Consider the following 15,181-nt stretch of genomic DNA (forward strand, 5'->3'; position numbering starts at 1 on the left):
TGTTAGAGACTGACCCGTCTGTCGGGTCTGTTGGTGTGGCCTTAAACTGAAGGTCAGGAAACAAAGGTCTGTGACTACAGGACCTGTAAAAATAACATCCTTCTTGTTTGTCTTCATAGTTAACATAGTGATGACGATGTTGCTTGTTGGGTATTAAGACACAAAGGGATGACAAGTGAACAGTCTAGCCTCTGTACAACAGAGGTTCCCAGCTTTCTGCCGTGCCTCCTTCTGTAAATAGTCACACTATCGAAACATTCACAGCTGTTTCCATCCTCTTGGAAGAAGAGAGATGAAATGCTGATAAGTGGGATTTCCCCAGCTTATTAAAATGGAAATGTGTATATCTTGATCACAGACGACCTCTCACTTTGGGAACCACTGATACAAAATACTAAACCTGTGTACTGTTTAAAAAGCATAGTACTTGTGGCTGTCATCTCTTCATCATGTCGGGGCTATGGAGTAACTAGTGCCAGCTTTGACTCATGTACTAGCAGCACAAAAAACCCAAAAACAACAAGATGGCCATGAAAAACACAGCCCTGTTTGCAGAGCCATAAAATGGCGGGTAGTTCTTTGTTTGCACACTTTTCCAATGGCTACATTTAGTAAATATTGACTGTACACGTAGGCAACTCTTAATTTCTTCTTTAGCCGTATCGTAACTTTCCTGCTGTAATAAAGTTTGAACAGCGAGCAGCCACGCTCTAAAAACATGATTGAACTAAGGATTTTAAAGGCTCATAAAAATGATTAAAAAGTGTTACTGTGGGTTAGCTACGGCTAATCTTCTGGCAATGGCAATAACTTCCAGTTATCTTTATACTATTTTCAGAGGACTGTTGCTCACCTTTGCTTGGCTATCTGTCAATTTTAACTACCTAACCCTAGTCAGTACATGTAATCATTGAAAAAATACATGAAGACATACAGTAAATATTATTGCAAAAATAAAAGCTAAACCCAAAATAAACGACAGCTCCTGTGACACACCTGCTTCAAACAAACGAGAAACAAAGAAACATCTGATTTTGATTAAACTAAAAAAATGTTCCTCCTTAAATTTTGGAAGAGTAGTGGTTTCTAGAAGACTAGCCAACATGAATTATTTAATTTAAAATGTGTAAAAAAAATAAAAGTTGCGCTTTCACTGACAGGTTGAGAAATACTTGAAGTTTGTTGCGTTATTTTCCTCCAAACTCGCAGATAAAACAAAGGTCAGTCGTCGGAGACCGGTTTATTGCTTCTCTGTTTAAGACCACTTCTATCAGCAGAAACTCCACTGCCAGTAGAATAAACAGTGTAACGTGACTCACTCATGCGCACTATATGCTGCTTTTGTAAATTGTGAGAAACAACTTTCATGCCAAATGTGTTGAGATAGGCTGGGATGGAGGGCGTGGCCTGTAATTAGAAGTGACAGTTTGGAACGAGGTGAAGAGGTATCTGTGGTCGTGTATCTGATTTGAGCAAACTGTGACACAATCGGCTGCTGTGGGTTGTTGGGACAAGGAGGACACTGTGGACGAGTGGCTCAGTGCTCCTGCCTTCCAACAAGAGTACCGCTGATTCCATCCCTAGTGGTGACTGGGCGGTTGATGTTCTGCATGGAGTTCGTGTGTTCAACCTGTGTGCACTCCAGGAACATGAAGGATTTGGTGAATGATTTACTTGAAGTTGGCCGAAGGACGGTGTATAGTTGTTGGTGAGATCAGGGTGTAACTACATCCTTACTCGATAAGAAAACCAAAAATTATAAAAACATAAAACTATGAATCAGGGGATATGGTATTTAATGATTGTGATCATAAAAAAAAAAGCTTTCGTGTCTCACGAACAGATTAAAACCAGTCAGACTGATACGAATCAACGTGGTGGTAATGATCTGAACATAAAGCTGATTTTTTTACATTTGGATATTTTACTTATTTTATTATTAGTATTCTTGTTGTTGTTGTTATTAATATAATTAATAATAATTTTAGAAGTACAGCAGTCTTGTTTGTCCCCTACTGGCCGTCTTTGGTAATGACAACTTAGTACTGGAAAGCAAGTGTAACGCTGTGGACTGATTCTACAATGTGTGGGGTTTTTTTTTAATGTGATGACCTGACGCACCTTTTTATTCATAAATGCAATGAAGAAGTTTGTGTGTGTGTATGTGAGAGAGAGAGAGAGAGAGAGAGAATCAACGTAAAATGATGAGCACTACTTTGTTCATTAAGTTTTAAAACAGTTTCTGTTTGACTTTGTACTGAAACCATGAAAATAGACTTTCTGTATATAACATGTGATGATGAAGTGATGATGACAGGCTGAACTATTGTCTGATTCAAGATGTGTGTTCCTCTTGGAGACTCTGTCACTGAAGTGCCACTGGTTATAAAACAATAAATAAATAAAACGAAAGAAAACGAAGAGACCACAGAACTGATGTGATGTGTTTCAGGGTCACGGACTTTTGTTCCTTCTAGCTTTCTTCAGATTTTTTTTTTTTTTTATGTTAATACGAGTCCGAGTCAAGTCTGAAGTCTTTGCGGTCACAACACTGTCAACCATCATTTGGCTGCGTTTGGTTTAACGCATGCGCAGGCCACCGGGACTTCCACCGTCTCCCTGGTGACCGTATACTTGTCTTTGTCAGTCGGACACGGGATCTTCCGCAGAACTTTCTTCCAGACCATGATTGGTACCGAGTTATAGCCCAAATCCTCATGCCGGTTAACGATGCAGCCTTGACACAGACACTCGGCAAAGGCGATGACACGAGGAACTCTGTTTTCGTCGCTGTCAACTCTGAAGGATAGACGGTGACACGTGATTAAAACAGATGAACCGTAATTATTTATACAGAGAAAAACATTTCAGTTCACATGGATAAAAAAAAAGGTCCTTTATTCAGCAAGACAATGACAACAGTCTGACATGACGTGGACAGAGGCATGAACGTCAGCTTGACTTAATAATCTTTACGTTTTATGACTGGATTAAAAAATGATGATGCTTTGCAGTAATAGATAGATAGAAAAATTACTATTACTTTTTTTAAAACAAACTGCTTGAAACTTCTCTACTGTAAGACTAAATTTTTACTTGCACAACTGCAATACAAGAATACTTGGAGGGCGTAAACGAAACAAACGGCAATGTAATCATGTGGTGAAGTCTAACATTAACTAATTAATAGTTTTATTTTTTCCAGTAGAATTGTTGGCGGTCATGTTCTGCCCTGGTGGTCGGCTGTCATTTGATGCGGTGTCCATGTGTCGTTCACGGTGTTGTAGGGTTGGGTTAGGTTGATGGTTACAGTGTATTTCTAATAGGAATACACTGTAACCATGTTTGTTTAAGTTTGAGTTGCACTGATTAGCACTGCTAACACGGCACCTGTTATTAACAGCTCCTTTCATTATCTGCTAATAACACATTTACTCAACGACTGACTGAAAAATAAGACAGTGGTGACAAGTGACGTCGCACACTTCTTTTCTCTTCAGGCGTACTGTTCCACCGCTACAAATCTAGAAGCATCAACGGAGAACCGCAGTGACACCACGTGGTCGTCCCCCTATATTACATTTTTAAAAGCTGTTTATATCAATGTATTTTAGGTATTTATTAATTAGGACCGGTGTCCTACTCTGCGGAACACATTGACAATATTCCCATGAATTCATCACTTTATTATTGAATACACGATTTTTTTATTTTTTTTATTCTACGATAAGAAAATCAAGACTTTATTCTTATAAACTATTAGTAGTCATGTTAAACAATGTCTAACATCACTTTCAACTCTAAACGGAAAACAATAGTTGTACTGAGTAATTAAATTTACAGAAATATATGTAATTTTGTAAAATTAATTATAAATATATATATTATTTTATATATAATTTTTGTAAAATTAATTTCTCAGTACAACTATTATTCTACTATTCGTCTAGTGTTGAAACGACTGCAACACCTGTCACACTCACCGCTCACCTGATTCTCCAGGGTGACAGAGAACGAGCGCTCACGTCGCCGCTCATCCGCTTTGCTGCTTCGGCGCAGGTGCGTTCTTTTTCCTTATTGGGGCGGCTCGGCGGCGGGGTCGTGGTGGTGTACCTGCTCAAGAAACGCTGGAGGCGACTACTGGGCTTATCTGCGCTGACACAGTTGGAGGTGTGTGCAGAGGAAACCTGGTCACTGAAAAACAACAGGGAACCGAGGGAGATCTGTAGAACACAGCGCAATATAGACAAAAGTTAAAACAAATGTCAGAAACACAAATTAAACAAGTAATGGTCTCTGTTACCATTTTCAGACAGACCCACGCCATTTTGAGTCCGTAAAGGTAAGAGTGCAACCGAGAGCTCCATAACATTAATACCCACGTATATATGTGCTAGGAAAACACACACACACACCCACACACACACACACAAACTTCATGGTTCGTTGAATTCCAGGGAATTCTCAAATCCTGTATTTCCTTCGCCATTGAGACAAAAAAAAAATCGAACACACCCATTTTTCACCCACGTCCAAAATTCCTTCAAGTTTCACTACGTCTGAATATTTTATTTACATTGATATGTGTTGCCAAATGTATAATTCTTTTTTATATACTCGCCTCCTCCTGAGACGTTGTTTACGGATGAGCAAGATTTACTTAGTTCGCTCACGAGAAAAGTCGGTCCTGTTTATAGTCATTATAGCACTTAGCTTCTGTCCGTTACGTTTACATTTGTACTGTTTATGAAGGGGCCACACAGTGGTAAAGAGGTTAGGGAACTTCCCCTTACAGTAAGATGGTCAAATGTTGAAATGACAAAACAACATAAACACCAGGCGTCATTGGTCAGAGACTGACCTTGTTTTTTGAAAATATTTTACATCAACATTGGCCACAGATTTAAAACGTATTTCTTTAACACTGAAACCAAATGTGTTTGTCTCATAAGAAGTCTTTCTGATTTTTTTTTGTTTTGCAGCACCGCAGCCTGTACATCATACTGCTTATTATTCTGTTCTCTGGGATTCCATTCATATAAAACAGTGACAGGCTGTGGAATTTTGCTGAATGTAAGAAATGTCATGTCTTATATAGAATAATAACAACAAAGTATATATAAATACACAAACAATAATAATACTACGTTGCAGATAAGTCATATTGATTGTTTTTCAATCCATCCATCACCGTCCGCTTATCCAGGGCTGGGTCCCAGGGGCAACAGTCTGAGCAGGGACACCCAGACTTCTCTCTCCCCAGACACTTCCTCCATCTCTTCCAGGGGGGTCCCAAGGCGTTCCCAGGTGAGCCGATTGTTTTTATTTAATTAAATTTTTGCTTCAAAAATAAACGAGTCTTCTACCAGTTTAAAGTAAATCTTTTAAATGTATGTTTTTATTGATATTGAAATATTCTACAAGTACAAGTCTTATGTAATGCATTCCTTTTTCATTTTCAGCCAAAGCATTATGCAAGTTCATCAGTCACTCTGGTTGATGTTTAATGAGAATTCACCAGTTAAGGCCACATACCAAGGATTGCAGCGCTGTTAAACACAACCACCCCCAGGAAAAACCCTAGTCATCCCGGAGACTCTGCCCCTTTGGTATAAATGCCTGTTATCTGAATTTAGATCAACTGCTGTGTCATTCACACAGATACGACAGATACAGATACGGTTTCTTGTTCTTCTGTCTGTCTGTCTATACGTCTTCGCAGCCAGGTAACTAGCTAGCTTAGATATCCCTGCTGACTAGCTGGTAGTGCTAACCATGTGTAATGTAAAGATATTTTATGGCAGTTTGGAAAAGCATCCAAAGTAGGGGTGTGTATTGACAAGAATCTGGCGATACAATACATGTCAGGATACAGCAACGATATGTTGTATTACTATATTTGCGGTACTATAGAAATAACGATTTATAGAGTTTTTTGTCATTATAGTTAACACACGATGCTGTTCCACCTTAACATAAGGTTACTAACATTGGAAGAGAGGGATCTACAACTACTTTGGAATCACTCGAGGAGAAAGAAAAGAAAAATGAAATGAACCAACAACAGGAATGTTTGACTGGGAATTGTTAATTCAAAAATCAATACATTGTTGTAGAACAGGGTTGTCAAACTCAAAGAACTGTTGAAAATGACAATGACTGAACAAACTGTAACAAAAGAAAAAACCTGTCCAAACATACACTTCTGTTTTATTGTTTATTAACACCGGAATCCGGGCACAGAAAATATTTTCTGTGGACTCTGGCCAAATTTTCACATGATGTCATGTGAGGCTGGCCCCGCCCACTGTGAGCCTGCAGGATATAAATGTTTTGCAGTCTGTATTTAGAAACACAAATTTGGCCCCGCCCACTGTGAGCCTGCAGGATATAAATGTTTTGCAGTCTGTATTTAGAAACACAAATTGATTGCTGCAGGCTCTTTCACCTCCTACTTATCAAGCACTTTGGCCTCCAGGTGAGCTACGGAAAAGTGTTTCCTCGAGAACAAGTGTCAGGTTTTGTGGTAGCTTCATTCTGGTTGCCTTGTTAGTGCAGAATCCGCAGATCTGTTTGATAAATATGTGAATGAATTGGATTAACTTTGTTATTTTTGATATATAGTAACGTAAGTGAAATTAGAATGAGTCAGTGAGGGACAAAGAAAGACTGTGGCTTGGTTTCCTATAATTGTCGTTAGGCAATGCGCAGTTCGACCTTTTCTTTCGCCTTAGGAATTTGCGAAAAAACAAAAATAACTTAAGTCCTTTATGTTTTGGCAAGTCCAATCAGAAATGGAAACTTGTCTTAGTTTGTCTTATCCAATGAAGGACTCGTTCTCAGCCAGGACACTGAAAAACAAATCTTTGATCTTTGATCTGAAGTCCACCATTTACTCGAATAGGTGTGCCCAAAAAGAAAAAAAAAAAGATTTGGCTTCAGTCAAACTGCTCTCCGATGTCTTATCTTATAGTTATGATCGTTAAGTCCACAGTTCAAGTACAGATTCACACAAAAATGTCAGAATTTTTACAGATGTATAAACAGAAACCAACCTTTTAAATAAATCCAATTACATACATTAAATTATTTTTTTTAACATAAACGGTGACAGTTATTTGGTTGAATAAAAAATGTTTTAACCACAAAGAGTGCTGTCACACCCGAATGCTGCTTGGTTTACAAACACCCAGGTTTTCGTAGGCTTCTTGGTACAGACTCTGCATGTATATTTGCACACAAGACTCGATACAATCGATCTGCCCACCAAACTCCTGCTCCTCACTGTCATCACTGTCAGGCTCACTTGTGTCGTCCTCCTCCAACTGCTCCTTGAGTTGCTTCACCTGGTCATACAGACACCACCTCTCTCCACTCTCCACCTTCAGCTTGGATTTAAGATCCTCTGCTTGCTCCAACAGGGACCGCTTTTCTCCAGTCGCGACCTTATGCTTGGCTCTGAGATCCTCAAACTTATCAGCTAAAAACTGCTTCTGTTTGGTCTCCATGTCCAGTTTGGATTTGAGACACTCAAGTTGGTAGGAAAGAGATTGCTTTTCTCCACTCTCCATGTCCAGTGTGTCCTTGAGATCCCTAATCTGATCTGAAAGTAAGTGTTTCTCCCCGTTCTCCACCTCCAGCTTCACCTTAAGATCCTCAACCTGTTCTGACAAAGACTGTCTGTCTCTGGTCTCCACTTTAAGTCTCATTTTAAGTTCCTTAACCTGGTCATAGAGACACCACTTCTCTCCGGTCTCTACCTTCAACTTAGCTTTAAGATTCTGGACTTGGTCCGACAAAGACTGCTTCTCTCCAGTCTCAACCCCCAGCTTGGCTACGAGATCGTCAAACTGCTCCGACAGCGATTCTTTTTCACTGCTCTCCATCTTGAGTTTGGCCGTTAGGTCATCGACCTGGTTTGACAGAGACTGTTTCTCTCTGGTTTCCACTACCAACTTGGCCTTGAGAGCCTCGTCCTGCTCATGTAAAGACCAGACCGTCTCTGCCTTCAGACAGTCGTCCTGATTCTGGACATGTTTCTGTTCCTCTCTGATTATTAGCTGTAACCTTTCTTCAAGAGCCTCAGTATCCTTAGACGGACATGGCACATTGTTTGTTTCCAGATTGACTTGGGAATCTTTGACCCAATCTGATAGAGGTGGCAGATTTTCTCTTCCATCAACATCCATATCATGGTCTGACAGAAACAGATACTCTTCAGTATAAAACGTATCCTGTGTCGTAAGATCTCTAACTTGCGTTGATGTACACCCCTCTTGAATGTCCAATCCTACCTGTTTATTTAGATCTTCAACTTGGTTTGAAACAGATGGAAGATCATAGATCTCTCCTTCCACCTCGACATCGAGAACCTCCACCTCCTCCAAGAGTGGCAGCTTTTCGCAATTGTCCAGATCAGGCCTGGCTTTTGGGTCAGTTCCATCATCTGATGGAGATATTTCTTGTCTGATCTCAGATTTGAGCTGGGCAATATGGTCCTCATCATGGTCTAACAGAAACAAAGATTGTTTGTTCTTTGACTCCCAGTGATGTCCAGGTTCCTTAACATGGTTTGTCCAAGTCGGTTCCTCTTCAGTTTCACACGGTTCCTGGGCATCACTCTGTGCCTGACCTCCAAGATGCTCTACTTGCTCTAATAGAGGTTGTGTTTCACCATTCAGTTCTTTAATGTCGTCACCTTGGTCTAACAGAGGCTTCTTCAACTCTGGCTGTTTTATGGGAGCCTTGACGTGGTGGGCTGGATCGACCGTGGTTGGTTTGGATACAAGACCCTCTTCTGGGCCAGAAGATTGATTCTCATGATGATCCAACTCTTCATGGGAAGAAGATTGTAGCTCTGTGGTTCTGACCTCAAACCTGACTCTCTGATTCTGAATTTTGTTTGACAGAATGTGTTTGTGTTCATCTAACTGAGACTTAAGACTGACCACATGGTTGGACAGAGACATGTTCTCTTCCACGTTCAACTCCAACTGTTCTTTCAGACTTTCTACTTCGCTGGACAGTGGCTGCTTGTCTCTGTTCTCCACCTCCAGCTTGGCTTTCAGATCCTCAACCTGGTTGAAGAAAGTCTGCTTCTCTCTGTGCTCCAACTTGAGCTTCATCTTCAGATCTTCAACCTGGTCTGAGAGGGACCGTTTTTTTTCGTTCTCCATATTAAGTTTGGTTCTAAGATCCTCAACCTGATCTGACAACGACTGCTTTTCCTGGCTTTCGACCTCCAGCTTGGTTTTTAGGTCCTTAAACTGATTTGTCAGAAAGTGCTTCTCTGTGTTCTTCACTTCCAGTTGGCCTTTGAGATTTGTGACCTGAACAAACAGACCGTGCTTCTCATCAGTCTCTAGGTCCAGTTTGGTTTTGAGATCCTCGACGTGCTTGGAGAGTGACTGCTTCTCCTCAATCTCCACCTCCAGCTTGGCTTTAAGATTTTCAACCTGGTCAAACAGACACTGCTTCCCTTTGGTCTCCAGCTTGGCCTTGAGGTCCTCCACTTGGTCTGTCAGAGACTGCTTCTCTTTGGTCTCCACGTCTAACTGTTCTTTAAGTTGCTCAACCTGGTCGTACAGCGACTCGTCTTCGGCCTCTGCCTCACTGACCGAGGCCGATTCCTGTGGAGCTCTGTGGACCTCATCTGTTTCATCTGGTTCTGGTGTTTTGAAACTGTCAGAATCCATAACGTTACATTACACCCTCTAATTTTTTTTTAATTTTTTTTATTCTTTAATAGTTTTAATGCATCTGCCACCTTCTGGTCATTTGTTTATGATCACGTGGAACCTGCCACCATTTGCACCTGTTGTAATGTGTTGTTGCGCCCTTGATGTTTACTTATTATACATCAAAGACAATAGACTCCTGTTTTTCATGGCAGTTAGCATCCGTTTGTGCACTTCTTTTTTTCATTTTGATTCTTTTGTGTAAATTGCGTCAGTAGCACCAATTGGTGTTGTTTACATTTTCCTTGACAAAACAAAGAGAAATGCATCAGAAATGCAACGATTTGGATGCCTTTGCAATCACAAAAACAAGAATAAGAAAATCTGATGTCAGAGAGAGAAGAGAACAAAGCAATCAGCCGTACTGTGAGCTAGCGTTATCTTAATCATATTAGCTCTACAATAGTAGCCACATTTCTTTGATCAGTCCTGCCTGTTAATCCTGTAATACGCAGATTGGCCTTGATAGTCACATAGTCCAGAGAGGAATCCCTTTTATCAGGGTCTTCACAGTGGTCTAAACTAGTGGAACCTTTTTTGTACCCAGGACCAGTCGGCTGGTATCAGTATTACTGCGTACTAGTAATACTGCGCCATCGTTGAAGGAAATTTTCTGAATAAACTGCGGCCCGGTACCAAATTATCTATGGACCGGTACCGGTTTCCTGACACAACCCAACCTCAGAATAGTCACGTAATGACAATGTGTAAAAATAAAACAACAATAGACGGAATGTAAAAAAAAGGCCGAAATGTAGCTACACCATTTCGGTGTAAAATATTAGCGAAACAATCGTTTGAACGATGGAGATGTTCGTGTTAATAACAGTGTGTAGAATGATGGAGCGAATGCGTTCATTTCGCTGTTTGTACCTATCTGCGGTTTATCCACTAGATGTCGCCAATTTATACAAGCTAGAAAGGTTTTTTTCTGCCTTAATATTTTTAGGAGTGTCTGATGTGTGGAAACGCTGATGATAATAATGAACCTGTATGAAACAAACAAAAATTAAATTCTCTTGATATTCATCTGGTCGTAGCAGTGTTTCATATCATGTTTTATGGAAGATGGAAATAAAAATACTGAGAGTAGATTTGGTATGGATTTGAATCAAATACTCCAGCAACCTGATACTCTGTAACATGTTTTTACCACAACCAGCGATGCACAGCTCAGCCAGTGTTGTCTCTTCATCCTCTGGGGAGTTCATTGAAGTAGGTCAACAATGAAGTTCACCTCAGGGACAAAGTCCAGTGAAGGCGACACGTAGCGTCAGGCATGAAGACCTGAGCAGATTAGACTTCATTAATCTGACGTGAAACAACACTTTTTCTTCTAATCTGGCGAATTTAAGAGGGGTTTAAACATTTACTCAGCCACATGACCCTGTTGGATAATGCTTTGAAAGTGATTCGAAAATTCTTTTCCAGGCCAAATATTACCACACACACACACACACACACACACCTGCGCACACACACACGAACACAAACTTCCTGAACCTGTTGTGCAGCTCGACAGTATTTCCCCATTCCTACTTTTGCTCCACTGTCAGAGGCATTTAGCTTCATTTCATTCTGTCTCCTATGACTGACTGCAGGTTTATAAGAAGCATCAAAAACCGGTCCCAGCACCGACGGACGCAGGAGACAGGTGGACACCATGGGTGAGTGTGCATTGATTTTTTTTAATGTATTTATTCTTTTATATTTTGCTTTCACTTGGTTTTGATACCTGTCAACAGTCTGAACACTGTCCTTTCAAAAGAACTAGAGACTTAAATCACCTACGTCTACGTCTGTTTCATTTCACTCTACGTTGGTCTTTTGACCACGACTCAAAGCTCGTTCTTTGTATCAGATCTCGTCAGAGTTCCTCCAAATTTTGTAAAAGCATCATAAATCTGGGACTAGTCAACAGTCTGTGATATAATCAGGTATTATATATAATAGGGATGTCCGATAATATCGCCCTGATATTAGCATATTACTGTATCCATCCATCTATCCATCCATTTTCATCCACTTATCCGTTACCGGGTCGCAGGGGCAGCAGTCCCCACCCAAATCACACTGCACCGTACCAACCCCCCCTGAACCTTCCTGCAGGTGGTGAGTCCACTGGAAGGTATTAACCGCCCTAACCAGGATTCAAACTTGCCCAGGAGGTGAACCCTGGGGTTCCACACCAATGACAGAGACATTGCCTCTGGGCCAAAGCACCACTATATTACTGTATGTATTTCTATTTTGTCAGCATCTTAACATTTTCTTCATCAAATCCTCAGCTCTCCTGCATAGATTTAGCATTCTGGTTTATTTCAAATGTTTGTGAAGTCGCTGTTGACTTTTCGTGTGTGTTTTCATGGACAAAAAATGTTTTGTTGACAGGTAGAGTTCACCAAACGGTCTCTGATCTGATGATAACATGAATTCTTTTTCAACACACCTGCACAAAACATGTATGTTGTGATCAGAGGCAGATCTAGGAACATCAGGGCAGACTGAACCACAGAGATACCTTTAAGGTAAAGGTAAAGTAGGAACAACTTTTGCGTAATGGGAAAAATTACCAGTACCTCCTCAAACTTCACCAGCAGGAGGCGCTAAAAATTAAGTTTAAATGTCGAGGTGAAGGGTGATTTATTTACTGATAGATGTGAGTGTGCACCTCTGTCATCATCCATCATCTGTTATCCATCTATCTCTCATCTATCCATCCATTGTTGAAACTACTGTATAAAAGAGCCATCCAGCCGAGTGTCTTGTTTTCTCTGAGCGTCTTGACTTGACCTTAACCTTGGCCTTGTCAGTACAGTGCAGGGTTTCAGTCCCAGTGTGGAACAACATCAGTTTGAGTTCTTTTTTCCTCTGCCACAGCTCAGAAGACGGTCCTGATCGTGTACGCTCACCAGAGCTTAGGCTCCTTTAACGAGGCCGTGCGTGACGTGGCGCTCCAGGAGCTGACGAAGCAGGGGTATAAGGTCATCGTGTCTGACCTGTACGCCATGAACTTCAGAGCCAGCACTACAAGGGAAGATATCATTGGTAATTGCAGACATTATCTGCACCTCCTTTAGTTGATCACATCAAGACGTGGAGATGTTTATGACATTTGTTGATATGGAGAACATCATTTTCAGAATCAGAATTATACTAAGAGCGATTTGTGTCAGGTGACCTGAAGAACCCAGAATTGTTCCAGTATGGAGAGGAGTCCATGGCGGCCTGGAAGGAGGGTCGTCTCAGCGATGACATCGTAGCTGAGCAACGCAAAGTGGAAGAGGCTGAGTTTGTCATCTTCCAGGTCAGGAGCTTTTGTTTTTGTGAGAAAAACTACACAAAATAATAGAGTAACTTCTTAAACGTGGCTCCATCAATCTGCCTACAGTTTCCGTTGTACTGGTTCAGTGTTCCTGCCATCATGAAGGGATGGATGGACCGAGTCCTCACACAGGGCTTCGCCTTCTCCCTCCAGAAGCTTTATGACAAAGGCGCTTTAAAGGTCTGTGTCAGGTTCAAGTGATGAGATGTTCATTCCTACAAAATGACATCACTGCTCAGTAGTTGAAGAGGAGATGCAGCCACAGCTAATGTTCTGATTTTACTAACCATGTAACAAATACCCAAGTACGCTTCAAACGACATCATCGGGACCAGGTGTGAATTTAGAGCAGATCAAACTTTCTGATTATAGTTTGGTGTTAGCGCTGGCTGTTTTTTGTTTTGTTTGGCTGTTATTGGCTAACCCTTGAATATAGTTCCTTTCCAGGGGTTTTCAGAGTGTAACGTTGGCTCTGAAAGACCTCCTCCCTTAAAGGAACTAATGTTTAGTGTGTCGATTCAGACTGTTTTAATAACTGATGTTGTTTTTGATAAAGGATAAAAAAGCCATGTTGTCCTTCACAACTGGAGCCATGCAGACAATGTTTCGGCCTGATGGGATCAACGGGGACATCAACGTCACACTGTGGCCCCTGCAGGTGAGCCTCATGGATCTGGTCTTTGAGGTCCTACATCTGTTGAGCAGATATTGTGTGTAGGGATGTCTGATAATAACTTTTTGCCGATATCTGTTATGCCGATATTGTTCAAACACTTAATTTCCAATCTCGATATGAACCAATCCTGATGTAGCGGGGCTGCGGTGGCCTGGTGGTTAAGGAGGTTAAGGGCCACCTGCTCACAAAGGTGATGGGTTAAAGCAGTGTTTCTTAATTATTTTCTGCTGTGCCCCACAGGGGACAGATTCTGCACACAATCCTCTGATTATTAATATAGATTAATAACATGTGCTGCAATGCTGCCGTCTAGTGGCTTTCCCCTTCATATGTAGCCGTTTATCCCATCCATCCATCCATTTTCATCCACTTATCCGTTACCAGGTTGTGGGGCAGCAGTCGCCACCCAAATCACACTGCACCGTACCACCCCCCCCCCCCCCCCCCCCACCCCCCCCCCCCCCCCCCCACCGGGATTCGATCTTGCCCAGGAGGTGAACCCTGGAGGCCGTTCATCTCCAAAATTATTTTTAGGGTACACATCGTTTGGAGAACGATTGCGTTATTGGGTTATCATTAACGAAGGAAAAAACAATAGCGATTCTTACAGATATTACTCAATTATGCTAATATTGATTATATCAGTTGGCTGATATTATTGGACATGTGTAATGTTGGAGAACAGGAAACAATGGAGGTGAAAGAGAGTCCTTTGCAAATGTGACCCCTCCGTCCTTTTCTCACCCTCCCTCCCTCCCTGCCTCCCTCTTGTTTCTCTCAGAATGGTGTCCTGCACTTCTGTGGATTTCAGGTTCTTGCTCCTCAGATTTTCTGGGGTCCAGCTCACTGTCCACCCACAGTGCGAGCAGCAATGCTCCAGGGGTGGCAGACCCGACTGCAGGGTCTGGTGGCAGAGAAGCCCCTGACATTTGCCCCCAGCGATCTTTTTGACCTCACCGTCAAAGGTGGCTTCATGCTTTTGCCAGAAGCTAGAGCAGAGCAGGAGTCGCAGCCGTACGGCCTCAGCACAGGCCACCATCTAGGAAAACTGCTGCCACCTGACAACCAGATTAAAGCTCAGCCCGCAGACGACAAAGAAACGGAAAACTCCTAGATTGATAATATCTCAGTTAATATGACCAATTTCAATTTGATTATTGTTTGGAATTATTTAATATAGAAATAATATTTTTGCAATTAAGCTTTTTTTTGTTTGTTTCTTTAAATCTTTCTGTAAGCAGTAAATGTATTGTCAAAATATAAATTATCAAAAATCTCCATGATGGCTCATTTGTTGTGGTCGTCACGTTTAGATTTGAACAAATAAACAAACAAATAATAATGTAAGTATGTTCAGATGATTCATCATGTAAAGGTCGTCACCCAGAGACACAGCACCATGCAGACCAGGTGACCATGAATTATCCAACCTACACATAAACT

At 41.3% G+C, this 15,181-nt stretch overlaps 3 protein-coding genes and 1 long non-coding RNA gene across 7 annotated transcripts; 2 read left to right on the top strand and 2 right to left on the bottom strand.

Annotated features, from left to right (window-relative positions):
- Positions 1–34: 34 nt before the first annotated feature.
- On the bottom strand, positions 35–4,938 carry LOC103378901 (interleukin-17C-like). The gene is made up of 3 exons (XM_008310263.3): positions 4,304–4,938; positions 3,991–4,223; positions 35–2,799 (listed from the first exon to the last, which is right to left on the bottom strand). The coding sequence occupies exons 1-3, from the start codon at positions 4,370–4,372 to the stop codon at positions 2,562–2,564; spliced, it is 540 nt and encodes a 179-aa protein (XP_008308485.3). The 5' UTR covers positions 4,373–4,938; the 3' UTR covers positions 35–2,561.
- LOC107988581 (uncharacterized) lies at positions 4,205–5,265 on the top strand. The gene is made up of 3 exons (XR_001760066.2): positions 4,205–4,342; positions 4,983–5,073; positions 5,207–5,265. It is a non-coding gene; the product is annotated as an uncharacterized LOC107988581 (long non-coding RNA).
- Positions 5,266–5,462: 197 nt separating this feature from the next.
- On the top strand, positions 5,463–15,016 carry LOC103378874 (NAD(P)H dehydrogenase [quinone] 1). 4 transcript variants are annotated; one of them, XM_025055660.1, is made up of 7 exons: positions 5,463–6,478; positions 11,339–11,404; positions 12,618–12,785; positions 12,914–13,044; positions 13,129–13,242; positions 13,619–13,720; positions 14,520–15,016. In XM_025055660.1, exons 2-7 carry the CDS (start codon positions 11,401–11,403, stop codon positions 14,850–14,852), a joined length of 852 nt encoding a protein of 283 aa, XP_024911428.1. In that variant the 5' UTR covers positions 5,463–6,478; positions 11,339–11,400; the 3' UTR covers positions 14,853–15,016. The 4 variants fall into 4 exon arrangements, with proteins under 4 accessions (XP_024911428.1, XP_008308453.1, XP_024911430.1 ...); XM_008310231.3 differs by lacking the exon at positions 5,463–6,478 and having other exon boundaries at positions 10,994–11,404; XM_025055662.1 differs by lacking the exons at positions 5,463–6,478; positions 11,339–11,404 and adding an exon at positions 11,913–11,972.
- Positions 6,474–10,103, bottom strand: LOC103378873 (flagellar attachment zone protein 1-like). Its single transcript, XM_008310230.3, has one exon. The coding sequence runs from the start codon at positions 9,693–9,695 to the stop codon at positions 7,158–7,160; it is 2,538 nt and encodes an 845-aa protein (XP_008308452.1). The 5' UTR covers positions 9,696–10,103; the 3' UTR covers positions 6,474–7,157.
- Positions 15,017–15,181: the final 165 nt, after the last annotated feature.

Source organism: Cynoglossus semilaevis, chromosome 5, assembly GCF_000523025.1.
Source record: "Cynoglossus semilaevis isolate Cse_v1.0 chromosome 5, Cse_v1.0, whole genome shotgun sequence".
NCBI classification, from domain to species: Eukaryota; Metazoa; Chordata; class Actinopteri; order Pleuronectiformes; family Cynoglossidae; genus Cynoglossus; species Cynoglossus semilaevis.

Bases quoted from the DNA above. Each gene is read 5' to 3' on its own strand.
- LOC103378874 (XM_025055660.1), top strand. The intron at 13,243-13,618 runs GTCTGTGTCAGG...TTTTTGATAAAG, and splicing joins ATGACAAAGGCGCTTTAAAG to GATAAAAAAGCCATGTTGTC. The intron at 13,721-14,519 runs GTGAGCCTCATG...TGTTTCTCTCAG, and splicing joins TCACACTGTGGCCCCTGCAG to AATGGTGTCCTGCACTTCTG.
- LOC103378901 (XM_008310263.3), bottom strand. From the start codon at position 4,372: ATGTTATGGAGCTCTCGGTTGCACTCTTACCTTTACGGACTCAAAATG. The intron at 4,224-4,303 runs GTAACAGAGACC...TGTGTTCTACAG, and splicing joins CGTGGGTCTGTCTGAAAATG to ATCTCCCTCGGTTCCCTGTT. The intron at 2,800-3,990 runs GTGAGCGGTGAG...TCTATCCTTCAG, and splicing joins CTGTCACCCTGGAGAATCAG to AGTTGACAGCGACGAAAACA.
- LOC103378873 (XM_008310230.3), bottom strand. From the start codon at position 9,695: ATGGATTCTGACAGTTTCAAAACACCAGAACCAGATGAAACAGATGAG.